The 16,565-nt window shown below is 33.4% G+C and overlaps 1 protein-coding gene across 1 annotated transcript in view; it reads left to right on the top strand.

Moving 5' to 3' along the window:
- The window catches only part of PTCH1 (patched 1), an 86,321-nt gene that overhangs the window by 31,249 nt on the left and 38,507 nt on the right, over positions 1 to 16,565 (top strand). Inside the window, exons 4-13 of the mRNA XM_051996883.1 lie at positions 5,147 to 5,336; positions 7,828 to 7,897; positions 8,010 to 8,101; positions 9,495 to 9,693; positions 9,979 to 10,100; positions 11,524 to 11,671; positions 13,254 to 13,385; positions 13,730 to 13,885; positions 14,403 to 14,501; positions 15,993 to 16,118. Coding sequence (XP_051852843.1) covers positions 5,147 to 5,336; positions 7,828 to 7,897; positions 8,010 to 8,101; positions 9,495 to 9,693; positions 9,979 to 10,100; positions 11,524 to 11,671; positions 13,254 to 13,385; positions 13,730 to 13,885; positions 14,403 to 14,501; positions 15,993 to 16,118 — 1,334 coding nt within the window. The remainder of the gene's footprint in view (positions 1 to 5,146; positions 5,337 to 7,827; positions 7,898 to 8,009; positions 8,102 to 9,494; positions 9,694 to 9,978; positions 10,101 to 11,523; positions 11,672 to 13,253; positions 13,386 to 13,729; positions 13,886 to 14,402; positions 14,502 to 15,992; positions 16,119 to 16,565) is intronic.

The following is a 16,565-nucleotide window of genomic DNA, read 5'->3' on the forward strand; positions in this document are numbered from 1 at the left end:
ATCCTGTTAGGTTTTGATGATAGTATCAATTTAGAAGAACAAGGTGAACATCCCAGGAGAACAAAACCATCTTCCATTTCTTTTATCATTTGAAGCAACTGTCTCCCTTGTGGTTTAGAGTGGTCCTGAACTATACAGTATAGGGGATCTTTAAAAGACTGATTGGATGCAGGAAATTTGGGCCTAAGAATTTATGGGTTTGAACTTTGATGCTTGAAGTACCAGCCTTCTGCTTGACTTGGGATAGTGAGGTTCAGGACATGCTGAAGAACCAAATTTGCTGAGAGTACAAGAAAGGTATAATGATACTTTGTTTTCCCTAAAGAATTCAGTGTAAGAAAAGGTCACAGATGATCAAATGAAGGAAGGCTAGTAGATCTAGAGGAGAAGACTGGACTTTCCATGACATTTTTGAACTCTTAATTACCTTCTACCCTCTCTTAGGCTGGCTCATAGGAGACAATGGAATGCCAACATGAAGGATGTTGGTTCTGGTAATTTCCCTTCCAAAATTGCCCTGGTTTTATTTTTTAATTACCATGGGAACATCTTTAAAACATAGTTTGAGGGTTTCTTTTTATGCTAAGACATTTTCCTCCCTTATAGTATTTTACATTGCAGAAGCTTCATTACATCTTATGTAGAAAATAAAATGTCCTGAGTATATGTACTCACTTTTTCCACCTGTGTTGTCAGTTGTATGTATCGCATGATGTAATTTAAGCCTGGATCTTTTATTGGATAGGTTGGTATGGTTTGTTCCTGTTTTATTTTAATAGAAACAGGAAATGATTGTGAATTAGAAAGTGGAAGAGATAAAATATACATGGCACATAATAAACACTTAATATTTGTTTGCTATATCTTGTTTAATGAATGAAGGGAAATGGGTGTGAAGCATAACATGAAGGTATACTACTGGTATTTTTAAAAATTTTTTCCCCAAAGATGTGAGTTGTAACTTTGAAAAATAAATAGGGAGAGAGAAAAGGAAAAGATGTTCTTCCAAATTTTATAAAACTATAATTTCAGTCACTTGAAATGAGATAAAGTAGGATTTATGCAAAAGCAAAATCCTTACCTCTTATGAATGAAGAGGGCAATACTTTAATAAACATTCATTTTGGTAATACTTAAATAAGATAGTTGCAAGTGATTGGCTTTATATGTTTCTGAAATATTGTTGAAGCAATTATCCCAGTTGGCATTGGTAAAGGAAAAAAATGGTATTAGAGAATACCGGTTGTTTTTAGTTGAAATCATTTCAATTAGGCCATTTTCTACATATATATCAATGTGTTTGGTTATAAATGTAAATTATTTTAAATTAATCTCTTCAGGAGATTACACTCTCTCAAGTGTATCAAGAAATCACACTCTGTATTTTCTGGAATAAAATTCTGGTATTAAAATAATGGCATCATTTCAGAAAATCCTAGGCCAAAATAATTAACAGAATTTTGTGATTTTGTTCTCAAAAATGAAATACAAACCATTGTCAATATTATGGAATTTCTATTAAATTCTATTAGTTTTTGCAATTACTTACTACTTTTATACATATACATAATATAGTGTTGGTTACCATCATTCCCTTACTGAAATTATAATTGAAATTATCTGCTATCCCAATAATGGAAGAATTAAAATAATTCTGATTAAATCAATTTTAAATTTGGATTCCAAAAGCAAAACAAAATTTAAGTCTGTATGGAGAATTAGAAGAAGCATACTTATAGAAATTATGAAAATAGGAATAATCATTATTACATAATCATATTCAGAATTATCATGACTGGAGGCACACGTGAATTTGGTCTATGGAAGAAAAAAGAGAATAATAAAAAATAACCAAACTCTATAACATTTAATGAACACGGGTTGCAGCTATATAAGTTTTAGGAGGTGAAAGGTAACTTGCTTGTTAGCCGAAATTATCATCTACAACTAAATATTACAGTTTATGATCTTTGGATTATGAATCTCATGAATCAATTGTAACCTTGTGCCCTGTTTCCTCATTATGAGTCATCCCTTCTCTCTACCTCTTGCTAATCTTCAGTGCCTATCAATGTTAGTTCCTTCCTTACTTCTTATATATATCCCTAAATCTTCCCATCCTAAAATTAAGAAATAGAAAACTCTCTAGAACTTATCATATTCTCAAACTACTCTTCTGTATCTCTACTTCATACAATAGACATACCACTCTGCTTCCTGTCTCCATATGCTGCCTGTCCCTCATGTTTACAATTCACTCTTCACTCAACCTATAAACATTTATAATGTACCTACTATGTGCCAGGCACTGTGCTAAACTTTGGGGATACACAAGTAGACAAAAGAGAGTATTAAAAAAAATTTACAGTGTTGTTATTGCATAAATTGTTCTGGTTCTGCCTGCTTCACTCTGCATCAGTTGATATAAGTCTTCTTAGATTTCTGGTGTTCCATTATGTTCACATGACATATTTTGCTTAACTATTACCCAACTGATTAGCATCTCTTTAGGCTCTAGTTCTTGAGACTGCAAAGGAATTAGGTATGAAGGATAGCCCCAGTCCTTTAAAATCACAAAAAGTGACTGTAATCTTTGGTGTGTGTGTGCATATGGATCCCTTTTCTCTTTGATTGATTTTTTGGGAATGTAGTTTTAGTAGTGATATCGCTAGGTCAAAAGCTATATAACACTGTTTGCCAGGCATTGTGCTAATCATGTTACAGCTATTATCTCAATTGATCCTCACAATAGTGCTGGGAGGTGCTATTATTAATCTTCATTTTATAAATGAAGAAACTGAGGCAAACAGGAATTAAGTGATTTGCCCAGGTACTACACAGGTAGTTGTGTAATAAGGCTAGGTTCGAATCCAAATCTTTCTAATTCCAGGCCTGGGGTTCTATCCACTGTGCCACTTAGCTACCTCTGATTGATAATTTTGGGGAAGCAGGTGAGTTCCAAGTTAGCATATTTAAAATTTCTCTCAGTTTTATGTTGTATTTTAAAAGTGTTTTTAAATTTTTAGCATATATCCATGTTTGACATCCCCAATTAGACTCTTAGCTACTCAGGGTTAATAGCCAGTCTTTTTGCATAATTCCTATTACATTTGGACACTATGGTATATAATGCTTACTTTACAATTTCAAGGACCTGTTATGTCTTTGCTTTGGGTACTTAGCTCAGCAAAACAGATTACAATCCCTTTCCAACTAACAAAATGATCTTCAAAATTTTCTGAGGCCCCAAGTATATCATACTGCACCAACCTGGTGATGAACATTTTTGAATTTACCTACTTTGGTTTTTGGAAGAGAAGATATGCAACTCATTACCATGTCCATGTATAGAATCTATGCTGACCTTGCCAGAACTTGAGTTTTGCAAGCATAGCCTGTGAGAACCCAGTATCAACTTTAAGACTTCCACAAAGAACTTGTTTACCACTACCCCTTCAAACACATACACCTAATTTTAATCCCAGAGTTTGCAAGCACAAATCTTAAACATGTAATCTGATCCTCATTTTCTTCATCTGCAAAATAGTAGTGAAAATACTTTTAATAAAGGCAGTGTGGTATAGTGAATAAGAGACAGAGATACAGCTGCAAAATCAGGAATATGTGAGTTCAAACCCTGCCTCCTACACATACTAATTTTGAACAAGTCCTTTAATCTCTAAATCAGGTGCCCTGGGCAATTCTTCAAGATTATAAATTGCCTAAAGGCTGCCTGGCTTTTGGAATAGAGAGAGTTTTCTCACCTGGAATCCCCTGAAGTGGTGAAACTGCAGGTCTGTCTCTTACCAATAAAAACAAATTCCTTTACATGGCTGTTGAGGGAAGTGAATACAATGCCTATAAATCACTTTGCAAATCTTACTATGATATATAAATATCAGTAAGAATTATTAATTAATGTTAAACTTTTAGAAAAAATTATGTGCAAGGGTGGGAGATGGGCTTTTAGTAATGTAAAGGTACTTGCTTTTTTATAAAGTAGTTCTGTAGGCATGGTTTTTGAGTCATATTTGAGGGAATATACTTGTTACTTTGCTAGAGTTTATCACACCCTACTGAAGTTTGTGAGAGTCCTGTGAGATTTTTCTATACCATTTTTATATTCTGTTCAACTCTCTCCACTATAGCTCTTATCATAACCACTTACCCTGAAAAAATGTTAGCTCAGTGAAATGCTTTACAAAACCCATTACTGTTGGGTCTTTAATCAGATAAACGATTGTTCTCCTATTTTTGTATTATTTGTATATTTGTCCTAACCCTCAGCCATAGTGGTGGGACCATTATGTGCCTGGCTTAATGCAGGACCAAATTTGGAAGCAAAAATTATTATTTCCAAGATCAAATTACTATTTTTCAAGCAGTAGTTCCAGGCATTTAAAGGTTCATGTGCTTGTATTTTAATCTATCTAGCTGTTGCCAAAGTCTTTGAAAGATTAGTTACTTTAATGACAAGAGGTATTGGCCATAGGGCATTCCGTTCAATAGGAACTTCTCCATGTGGATCTGAATTTAACTATATTCTTTACACTTTGCAACTGGAGTCAGGATACTCATTAACAAGTTGTCCTGACTTTCTTTATTGAGGAAAAACATTTCTCTGTTACTTTTGCCAAATTATTTAGGAGAAGAGTGTAAATTGAATCCATTTATCTTGAAATGAGCATTTGGAACAGACTGTTTATACAAGTGTAAGAAATTGTAATATAGAAATATTTGGTCTAGTCTGTGAGGAAAAGGTTTCTCAAATTTTCCCCTCCCCCTTGATAATGTCTTCATCTGGCATATTAGTTAAAATGTAGACAAAAGCATATTATCTAACGAGTTCTGATATACTTTGGTATTTATTTTACTACAATTGGGGCAATTGTTAATGTGTTTCAGGAAAAGTTTTTTGTACATATGGATTTACTGATAGATGGAATTTGTTTACACAGGTTATATACAAATGACTGGTGTGTGTGTGTGTGTGTGTGTGTGTGTGTGTGTGTACCATGAAATTGCTGAACAAAAAGAATAAAGACTTTTAAAAGAAATATAAGATAAAGTTATCATTGCCATATAACTACAAGAATCCAGCATACTTTTATACTGTTAACAGAAACCTTAATTCTATATTTATCAGTTGGTGGACGAGTAAGCCGGGAGTTAAATTATACACGTCAGAAGATTGGAGAAGAGGCTATGTTTAATCCTCAGCTCATGATCCAGACACCACAAGAAGATGGTGCCAATGTTCTTACAGTAGAGGCACTCAAACAGCACCTTGACTCTGCACTACAGGCCAGCAGGGTACATGTATATATGTATAACAGGTAAGCCAAGTAGGAAAGAACTGAGGAATATCTTAGCAAATAAAACTGATGTATATTGTGAGGGAAGACAACAGGACATAGCAGGATAGAGGGTTGGATACCGAATTAGAATGACCCAGGTTCAAATCCCACAGCTAAAGTTATTAGCTAAGTGACCCTGGGCAAGTTATCCATTGAATTATAGATTTGTTGCAATATGAATTGAAGAAGATTCTCACACTGTGGGAGGAATCACTGTTTTTCAGAATTTAAGTAAAGTTAGTGCTTATGAATCATTGATTAGATGATTTAGAAGTTTGAGGTAATTTCCTGATGGGAGTAAGTCTTTGAAAACAAATTTATTGTTGTTCAGTCATGTCTGACTCATTTTAACCTTGTGGACCATACTATTTATAGGGTTTGCTACTGTTGTTGTTTGGAACTTTTTGTGACACTGTTGGGGTTGACTAACTTGCCCAGGGTCATATAGCTGCTAAGTGCCTGAGGCTGGATTTGAACTCCTATCCTCCTGATTCAAGGTCATACAATGGCAAAGAAAGAACTACAATTCAAATGTCTAAATTATTAGGTGAAACTGATTTAAAACCAAAGCATACATCAGAAATATATTTTTTCAGGGCATCATGCTTATTTACTCCAGGATACTATCACTCTTCAAAACTTCTTGAAATTTCCATTTGGAATTGTCTTCAAACTCAGTATTGTCAGTCCTGTCTGGCACAAAGCAAAAATGGGTTAATTTTATCTAGTGAAATCAGACCTATAATCCAGGGTATTTAAGCCAAAAAGAATTTATGCTTTAAAAATATCAGTCTGTGATGATATAAGTAGAATAAATATTTTGCACAAGTAAAAGAAATATATGAAGCTTGGAGAAAATATGAAGAGTTTATTAAAATTAGACTTTTTCCTCTGAGTTGTTGAAATTGGCTATTTATACAATACAAATTCAATTAGTTAGTGAAATATAGTATGAATATTGATTGCCTTTTCTATTCAGGAATTCAAGTGCATTATGACAGAGGGAGGAATAAGTATCATTTTCTTAATTTAAAAGGTAGAAAAGGAAACAAAGTAAAATTGAGAGTCTTGGCCAAGTTCTATGAGAGCTGGACTAAGGGTTTGAAGAGGAACAGGAATGGAATATGACTTACACTGGAAAGGACAGCGAAGTTTTATTTGAAGTTCTTTCTCTACCATCGTTTGACTTTGAGCAAATGACTTAATCCCTCCTATATCTCAATTTTCTAATATGTAAAAATGTACATTTTATTGTCTGTCTTAACATAAGATTGACATCAGATAATATGATCGAAGTTATTCGAAAAGAATAAAGGAAAATTTTAAATGTAAGGTATTTGCTATTAGGATTAATGATTGTAGATGAAGATATAGATTCTACAATAGAAGAATTAACTAAATATTAATTTTTAGAATTGGTTCAGAGGACCTTTTAAAAATTTAGAAAAGGAAATAAGTATCTGAAGATGATTCAAATAAAACAAACATTTATGAAGTGCCTGTATGCAAGGTACTGTCCTAGGTGCTGGAGATGGAATGCCAAAAGTAACATCAACTCTGTTCTCAAAGTACTCACTTTCTTCTAGGACTTACTTTATATGATTTTCTTTATAAGTAAATGAACCCACATTTAACCTGTAAACAAGCTCAGTGTCTCATGTCCCCTTTCATAGCAGGAAGAAAAAGGTACTTTTCATCATCCAGAATAGTGGTAGGACTCCTAAGAAAGAATATGGTATTCCATTTGCTTCAGAGACTATAGCTTAGAATTTCAGACAGAGACAGAAGAAATTAGGGGTTTTATAGCTTTGGAAATAATAGTGTAGAGATTATGGCTCTGAAGATGCACTTACCATAAGACAAATATAGCTAAGCTTTTCTTCAAAAGATTTAATTAAGATTCCACCAATCAATGAATAATCATTGAATAGTAATAGTCTATTGAAGACATTGCTGGGCTCTGTGAAGAATGGAAAGAAATATTAGCTATGGTCCTTGCTTTTATAGGATCTTATTATTTAATTGGAGAAAGATGACACATAAGTACAAATGATGATATAACTAAATGTTAATGAAAAATGAATAGTATTGTTCAAAGAAATAATCACTTTCAGCTGGTATCACAGAAGAAATAGGATTATTCTGAGCCTTGAAGAATAAGTAAGATTTGAATAGCTAGAATAGGTAGAATTTATGCCTTGAGTAGGAATTATTCTATTTTTTTGTCCTTGTATCCCCATAAAAATTGGTTTATAAATAATAAAGACTTACTGATTGCTAAGTAGAAGCTGAGTAATTCCATAAAGTCATCAATAAGCCTCATTTTAAGGAAAATTATCTCTTGTGACATCCTTGTGAATCAGATTATCAATTTGATAAGGCTTTATTAAGGTTAGGACTTTTAAGTTTTTTTATAAAACTATTGTTTTATTAAAATATTAAATAACAGATTATGTTTTTACGTTTACAGACAGTGGAAATTGGAACACTTATGTTACAAATCAGGAGAGCTTATCACAGAAACAGGTTATATGGATCAGGTATATTTACTATTTGTTTTTAAAAATATCTTTCTACTTCTTTCAAAAACTATGTACCTTACTGGTATGTTTTCATCTAAATATATGGTGTGTTCTTTATTGGTTTTGACAGATAATAGAATACCTTTATCCTTGTTTAATCATCACACCTTTGGACTGCTTTTGGGAAGGGGCAAAGTTACAATCAGGGACAGCATATCTATTGTAAGTATATCATTTTTGTCTTATATTCTGATATCTGAGATTTTTGAATTTCATTGTTATTATAATGTTTTTATGATGTTTTTTCATGATTTATTTTAATATTCACTTGATCAAGTAATAAAAAAAATCTAAATTCTTTGTGCATAAACTTAGGAGTATAAAGAAGGAAAAAAAAAGTTTCTGGCTTTTCAGAAAAATCTTTAGGCATCAATAAGTTTCATTTACTTTTGCCAATCTATTTAAATGCAAATAAAATGCAAATCATTGGTTTTATTGTTGTTTTATCTTGAATGTTAATTTTTTTAAATGTTTCTAATTTCAACTATTGGAGAAAATTATGTTGGGACTGGGTTTTTTTTGTTGTTAGTCTTATTTCTCAGTATAATTGTGAATGAATATCAGTATTCATTATTCTTGAGTTAAACCTTTGAGTTTTTTTAGTAAAAAGTTAATCCCTTGTTTGGATCATTAATGAAATTTTTTAAAATGGTATCTTTGGAAGCTAGAGTAGAGGGTGTTCCACAGTTTAGCAGTTTGATATTGTATATGCTGCATCTTTCAAAGAGTTATTGTTAATCTGTGTAGACATTTTCAGTTAATTATGCAAGAGTTAGTGTTTGAGTTATTGTTTCTGTCCTAGCTTGCATGTCTCTGTAAAAGCAATTTGCAATGGCCATCTCCTAACCTTTAGTGTACAGTTTTAGATGGGAAATAAGGGGTTTTGTGTTTTCTGGTTGGGAGATTCCGAATAATGACTTAAGCCTGGCTAAGCAGATACAGTGTGGTTTGAACCACAAAACAGGCAGCCAAAAGCCTTTCTGGTCTGTCAACACCACAAATTCAAAAGTGAGTGTGGGGGAGAAGTGGCACTGATAGTGGGGATGGCAGGGGTGGGGGAAGGGCATTGTTCTTTGGTGGATTGCCAGGCTGTCAGGGAATTGGAATAACTATGGGATCATTTAAGGAAAAAAGATCAAATATTTTGCTCAATAATCATTGCAGAACATCTATTAAAATTTGTGTTAATTATATATTGTGAAATGTTTAATTTGGACTCTCCTGTTTGGAAGTGCATATTAGGTAATTTCTATTAGTTTTTTTTTTTTTTAATGTATTGACAACATTGTTTTAAGTGGGGAGGAAAGACTTCTTTACTAAAGTTATAAATTCCTGGCTTGGAGTCTTCATTCATAAAACTTTCATTAAAGTTTTAGGGTTAACTAGATAAAAGTTTGTAAAGAATTATAATACAATTCTTATTCTTCTTATGTTAAATTCCCCCAAGATGTAATATTGCCAAAAGAATATATAAAATATGAATATTTGGAGGGTTTTAAAAGTGGAATTTTTTTTGAAATGTTTTTCATTGTCCCTTCCCTAATTTCTTTTACAGAGGTAAACCTCCTTTGCAGTGGACAAACTTTGACCCCTTGGAATTCCTGGAAGAGTTAAAGAAAATAAACTATCAAGTGGACAGCTGGGAGGAAATGCTGAATAAAGCAGAGGTTGGTCATGGTTATATGGATCGACCCTGCCTCAATCCTGCTGATCCTGACTGCCCACTCACAGCCCCTAACAAAAATTCAACCAGAGTAAGTTTGTTTATTGCCTCATTTAAAATGGGACAAGGGAGAGAGAAAATTCTTTGTTTCTAATCAACTCTAACTCCTTTTTACCACTTCTACTATTAAAATATGATCCCTGATCTTAAAACTCTTCTGTGGAATTAAATTTTGCTTTAAAATTTGCCACACACCTCTCTCATCAAACTTGTTATTAATGTCTCCTGTGTAACAAGTTCTTAATTCACTAGATTTTAACATGGCATGTGACCTGCCTACTAATTCACACAATTATGTGGCTGTCTTTTATTTTAGCCTCTTGATGTGGCCCTTGTTTTGAATGGTGGATGTCATGGATTATCCAAAAAGTACATGCACTGGCAGGAGGAGTTGATTGTGGGTGGTACAGTCAAGAACAGCACTGGAAAACTCGTCAGGTAATATATATCCCAAAAAGTCAAGTCCAAGTCTTCCTTTTGTTCTTCTTTCTTGAGAACCTGACATTGACAAGTGTGTGTTTATTAATATTCATCTGTTAATACCAGTTAGCAATCTGTTATAATAAAATAGTAGGAAACAAAATATATAAACTAAGTAAACCAGATCAATCTGAATATGTTATGTTGAGTTAAGAAAAAATTAAAATCATTTCCATTAAGATATTTAATATCATCCAGGATTCTAGACAGTCAGGGTTATTGAATATTGAAATCAAGCTGGACATGTTGGCTCACACCTGTAGTCTCTTCTTCTGGAAAGACTGATGCTGGTAGATCAATTGAGTTTGGGAGTTTTGAAATACAATAGAGCTGTAGGCAGCTAGACAGAATATATACAGTAAATGGGGTCATTTGCTGGAGTCAGGAAGACTTGAGTTCAACTGCAACCTCAAAAATGTAATGTGTACAAGTCACTTAATCTATATGCCTTAATCTACTGGAGATAGAAATTGAAAACCACTCTAATATCCTTGCCAAGAAAACTTCATGGAGTCAGAAAAGACTTAACAGCAACAGTAGAGCTTCTCGTCTCAGTATGATGATCTGCCCTGGGAACAGGAGGGCCAAAGGCCACCCAAGGAGAGGCAAAATGACCCCGATCAAAAATGGAGTCAGGTCAGAAATGAAGCCGGGCTTCTGTGCCCATCAGCAGGGGAGCTAAGTGGATGAATGACTACTGTCTTTCTAGAGTGGGTGACATAAGGAGACTTAAAAAACAGAATATTGAAATCAATATACTCATTTTTTTGGGGGGAATAAACTTATTTCATAAAACATAAAACTAAAGCCTGAGTCTAATAAGAAGGATAAGGGTTATTGTTTATGTCCTAATTTATATTAAAAAAAAAAAAAAAAACAGCCAGCTAAATCAGCTATTCAAGCTAAATCAGATGTGCTAAAATACTTCATGATGTTAACAAATCTTTGTACCCTTATAGAGTTCCTTGTCAAATATTTGACATTTCTCCCCCAAAGAAAACCAGTCTGGGGCCTCTAGATGAGCAACCTTGCATTATGACTGAGCTCTATTATATCTAGTTACATTATCCTCTCTTCTACTCTTCCTGTTTTATATAATGAAAACCAAGAAAAGGAAATCAACTATTAATTTAATTTTTGTGCTTATCTCTTTAAAAAGTGTGTAAGGTTACACCTTTTATATGACACATAAATCTGCATCCTAAGTGACTAAATAGGATAATTACTCAGGTTCACTTGTAATGGGAACATGTGCTATGGAAAAGAAAAGAATTCCTGTAACTTAGTCGGAGGCCCTCATTCGGGATTTGATGCCATGAAAATCGCTTCCTGGAAATGTTTATTTTATGCCTCTTCCTCCCTCCCCCAACTTCTGTTACAGTGCTCAGGCTTTACAGACTATGTTTCAACTAATGACTCCCAAGCAAATGTATGAACACTTCAAGGGCTATGAATATGTTTCACATATAAACTGGAATGAAGACAAGGCAGCAGCAATTCTGGAGGCCTGGCAGAGAATGTATGTTGAGGTAAATTACAAAGTCATCCAGAAGACATGACCAAGTCATTCAGAAGCCATGCATTTAATCTAGGTTTGGTATTAAAATCCTATCACCAAGTTTACCATTTTACAAAAGATGTTATATTTTATAATGGTCAAACTTGACAGAAAATGTACTTCCCTCATTCTCTTCTTTGTACAGCTAGGATTCTAAGAATATACAATATTGCTTATACTGCCATACACAGTTGATGTCTTATTTAGTTTTACAGAAGTGCTTCCTTCCATCTTTCCTTCCTTTCCTCTCCTTCCTTCTTTCCTTCTCATTTCTTGGCTTTTTTCTTCCTTTTTCCTTTCCTTCTTTCTTTCCTCCTTTCTTTTTTCTTTCTTTCCTTCCCTCCCTTTTCCTTCTTTCCTGCGTCCCTGTCTGGCTTCTTTTGTAAAAGGAATAGCTCTGAAAGAGATAAAGGAATACACCAGAAATTTGGTTGATATAAAAACAAAAATATAGAAATAAATTTCATTTTTAAAATTTAAAAAGACTTAAAAAATACAATTTAGGAAAAATTTATTGGCAGATGCAATTAATATTACTGTAATATTACTGAGAATTTGGTGACTATAAAATACTTCTATTTTTTCTAATGTGGAGATTTAATACTTATATCCCCAAAATTAAAAGTTTAAAAATTAAAACCTTATTTCCTCTGGTGTTATCTAAAATATTTTGAGTGTCCAAATGTGAATTGTAGATCTAAACCATAACACTGTATAAAGGCACTTGGTCAGTTAGAAAAGGTGTCTGGAAAACATTAGCAAGGCATCAAAATCTGCTCACAGCTGCAGTCCCATTGGCGAGGTCATGTGATATTATTTGGCCTTTGTTTCCCAAGCAGTGACCTCGACTGAGCTGCTTATGACCTCTTAAAAATGTCCAGCCAATGAAGAAGGGGAGGCGTGCCCTTAAGAATTTGTTGTTTTCTATTAAGGGCAAAAATTGATATAGTTACAGATCAACCAAAGAGTTATGAAAAAGGAAGGATTTGTAATTTGTGGACATTTGAATTTTAAACTTAAAAAAAATTAGTCATTTTGAATGAATGGAAGTAAGAATGACATAACATAAAAAAAAAAAAAGCCTTAGATTTTGAGTCATTCTAGGTTTCGTTCTTAGTCTACTATATACTCCCTAAGTGACTTATGAAGTCTCTTCATCTAACTCTGGGTCTCATTTTCCTCATCCATAAAGTGTGGGGTTGGAATAGCTGACATATAAAATCACTTAAAGTTTTAAGCCTGTTATCATTCTATGAACTGCAGTGATACTCTCTATAGATTATATATTTAAATTTGGTTAAGAATTGTCTTCATTGTCCTAAAATCATGTAGTCATTTAATGGGTTGAATTGGATGACCACTGAAGTCACTTTTAACTCTCCAATTTTATGATTCTATGATGATGAGTTCAAGGTCAACCATCCTATATTATATAGAGAATATTTTTTCTTTTAATGATTTTTTGGGGGGAGGGAGTCTCAAAAATTTTTAATCCTAATTGAATCCATCATTTTATTTGATATTTCTGATTTTTTGTTATTTTCTTTCTATAGGTGGTTCATCAGAGTGTTGCACAAAACTCTACCCAGAAGGTGCTTTCTTTTACTACAACTACTCTGGATGACATCCTGAAATCCTTTTCAGATGTCAGTGTTATCCGAGTTGCTAGTGGCTACTTATTAATGGTAAAAAGGGATTCTGTTCTCTTGATCCTCCCCAATTCCATACCAGTTGGCTGTTAACATTTAACTTTCAAACTTTATAATGATTTTAAAATTAAAATATGAGCCCTTTTATCATTTGCAATTTGGCCATCTTTGACTTTCTAGTATCATTAGTTTTATGTTTTCTTTGTAATGCAATCCACATCCACATGTATATTTGATATAGGGTCAGAGTTGGGAAAATTGTTAAATCATCTTAATATATTTTAATATTTGGCTCTTGTGTTATTTTTCTTCTTCTATTCCTGTTTCTCCCAATTCCCCTTTATTTCTTTCCACCCCAACCCTCATTGCTTTGCTTACAGCTCGCCTATGCCTGTTTAACTATGCTTCGGTGGGACTGTGCCAAATCCCAAGGTGCTGTGGGACTGGCTGGCGTCCTGTTGGTTGCACTGTCGGTAGCTGCAGGATTGGGCCTGTGCTCATTGATTGGAATTTCCTTTAATGCTGCAACAACTCAGGTACTCAAGGAACCATTCATTTAATGTTCATTTGCACCTACTCCCTCTCCAGGATTTGAATTAACAACCATTTTCATTTCATGGCAAAGGATTCTCTTCCACTAGGACATGTATCTAGTAGTATTGTTCATTAAGCTGTCCACTCCAAAAAGATGTAGAAGAGTGAATAAATATTTTGAGCGAGTCTTTAGAGAGGGAAGAATTGTCAGTGTAGATTTTACTTTGTTTTGGTTTTTTAAAATCTCTTTCCATCCCTTCTTACTTTGAAAAACTCAAAGCTTTTTGTATTTAGCGATCTAATGTGTAGTTCTGTGTTTGAGGTTGAGTTATAAAAGCACTAAGTTGCTAGAAATCTCAAAGGGTAATCTCAAAAGAGCTACAGAATAAGATGATAGACTTCATTTTGGATATTTCTTAAGAGGATACTTGAGGTGTTGGTCTAAGTAGCTTAACCATTCAGTGAAACAGTGGGTCATCAGAGTAACAAAACCATTGTCATTTAACTCTCTTTGCATAGGTTTTGCCTTTTCTTGCTCTTGGAGTCGGTGTGGATGATGTTTTCCTTTTGGCACATGCATTCAGTGAAACGGGGCAAAATAAAAGAATCCCTTTTGAGGTAATGGGAAGAGATGGGGGAAGAATGAGAGGGAGCCAGTGGCAAACACAAATACAGCTAATAGTACTATATTCCTTTTATTTAAGCTCATTTTTTGGTGGTAAATCTTAAAATCAAATGGCTGGGATCAGAAGAATTTGTTTGGAACATTAAGAGATATGCTATATTAGAAGAAAAAGTGAGGTTTCCCCTAATTTTTCTTAAATAACACTTATTTTAAATGAGGTGAACTTAAAAGAGACCCACAAGAATTCCTGGAAAACTGTTATCCTTACATTCAAAGTGCTCTTGAAACACCTGCTTTCTTTTTAAAGATGAAATGTAATTTTGAATGAGATTTCCTTTCTATATACTATGGCTTTTCCAAAGCAATATGTGTATGCCTGATTTTTGGTTTTGTTTTAATTTTCTGAAAGCTAGATTCACTGCATACCCTTTTTTTCAGTAGCTTAGTTTTTGGTCATTACAAATCAGTTTTTTATGTACTCTTATATAAAAAGTAAACAAAGCTTTAAGTTTGAAAAAGAATATTTCAAAAGAAAAGGAATATTTCCAAACTTCTCAATAAAGGATAAATCTTTGTGTGGTCTTTTAGCTTATTGCAACATGCTTTTCAAAAGAATATTCAATGTTAGCACTGAAGAAGACAAATAGTTTAATGGTGAAGTCAATGCATGCTGGTTTTGTTGTTTGAAAAGAATTGAAAACGGATGACTTGACACAATGCATGTCCTCATTAATAAAATAAATATTTCTGTATGATATCATTAACTGAAATTTCAATTCTGTAGCTATGCTGAGTCTTTTATTAACCTTTTAAAATTATTATATGACATTCATTCAACTGTAATGCAATTTAAAAAATTCATTTATGATAATTTTAGTATCAAAATATTGAAGACACCATTATTAATGCTGGCAATAGGAGATAAAGCTGAACATATTGTAATATCAAATTGCTTTATAATTAAATTGTGTTATGGCTTAATCCCTTTTTATCTCTAAGATCAAATATAAAAACTTATTTGGCTTTCAAAATTCTCCATAGCTTGGTTCCTTCCTACTTTTCCAATTTCCACATATTCTACAATTCAGTGATATGCTCTCCTTACTGACTCTCACTGAAAATTCACTGGCCCTTCCCTCTACCTGGTATTCTCTTTCTCCTTGTCAGCCTCCCAGCTTCTTCACAGCTTAACTAAAATCCTACCTTCTCCAAGAAGCCTTTCCAGGTCCCTCTCAGTGCTTGTACTTTCCTTCAAAGATTATCTTTAGCTGTATGTATCTTGTATATGTATAGATGTTTGCATATTATCTTCCACTTGTTAGATTATGAACTCCTTGAGGGAAGAAACCCCTCTAGACTTTCAGTCTAGTGCTTAGTACATAGTAATCACTTAGAAATTTGCTCTTAACTTAAATTAACCAATAGTGTTATAATGAGATGCTAAACTGGATGAAATTTTAAAAGGTGCTATATGTCATTTCCAGGACAGGACAGGGGAATGTTTGAAGCGAACTGGAGCCAGTGTGGCCCTCACTTCAATCAGCAATGTCACAGCCTTCTTTATGGCAGCTTTAATCCCTATTCCTGCTCTTCGGGCATTTTCACTCCAGGTAAGTTTCTAGTAGGTTCAGAGATTCTTAGAAATGCTTGAAAAGTCTCAGTTCAGAAACTCAGGTTTCACAGACTCAAAAAGAGATACTTGTAAGGGAATTCATGGGTTATCTATTTTCTTTATGGAATATATATAGATGGTTAATCAGATTTAAAACTTCAGTCTAGAGTTTAGGTGTCACAAAACAAACTACCTTTAAAATTTTCAGCAGGTCCTAGCTTTCATTTATGTCATTCTCATAATAAAGAATGTACTCTTATCATAAGTTTCTAAGAAGTTAGAAAGCTAGTAAAAAATAGTAAGTTTTGTATCTGAGAGTGGTTTTTTTTTTAATATTTTCCCTAGTTTTTCCAGTCTCCAAATTATCAATGTAAGAATTCTGAGAATTTCTTTGAAAATTCCCACAAGTTCATCAGTTACATAGGCTAATTAAATTGTTTCATTT

Source organism: Antechinus flavipes, chromosome 1 (genome assembly GCF_016432865.1).
Source record: "Antechinus flavipes isolate AdamAnt ecotype Samford, QLD, Australia chromosome 1, AdamAnt_v2, whole genome shotgun sequence".
NCBI classification, from domain to species: domain Eukaryota; kingdom Metazoa; phylum Chordata; class Mammalia; order Dasyuromorphia; family Dasyuridae; genus Antechinus; species Antechinus flavipes.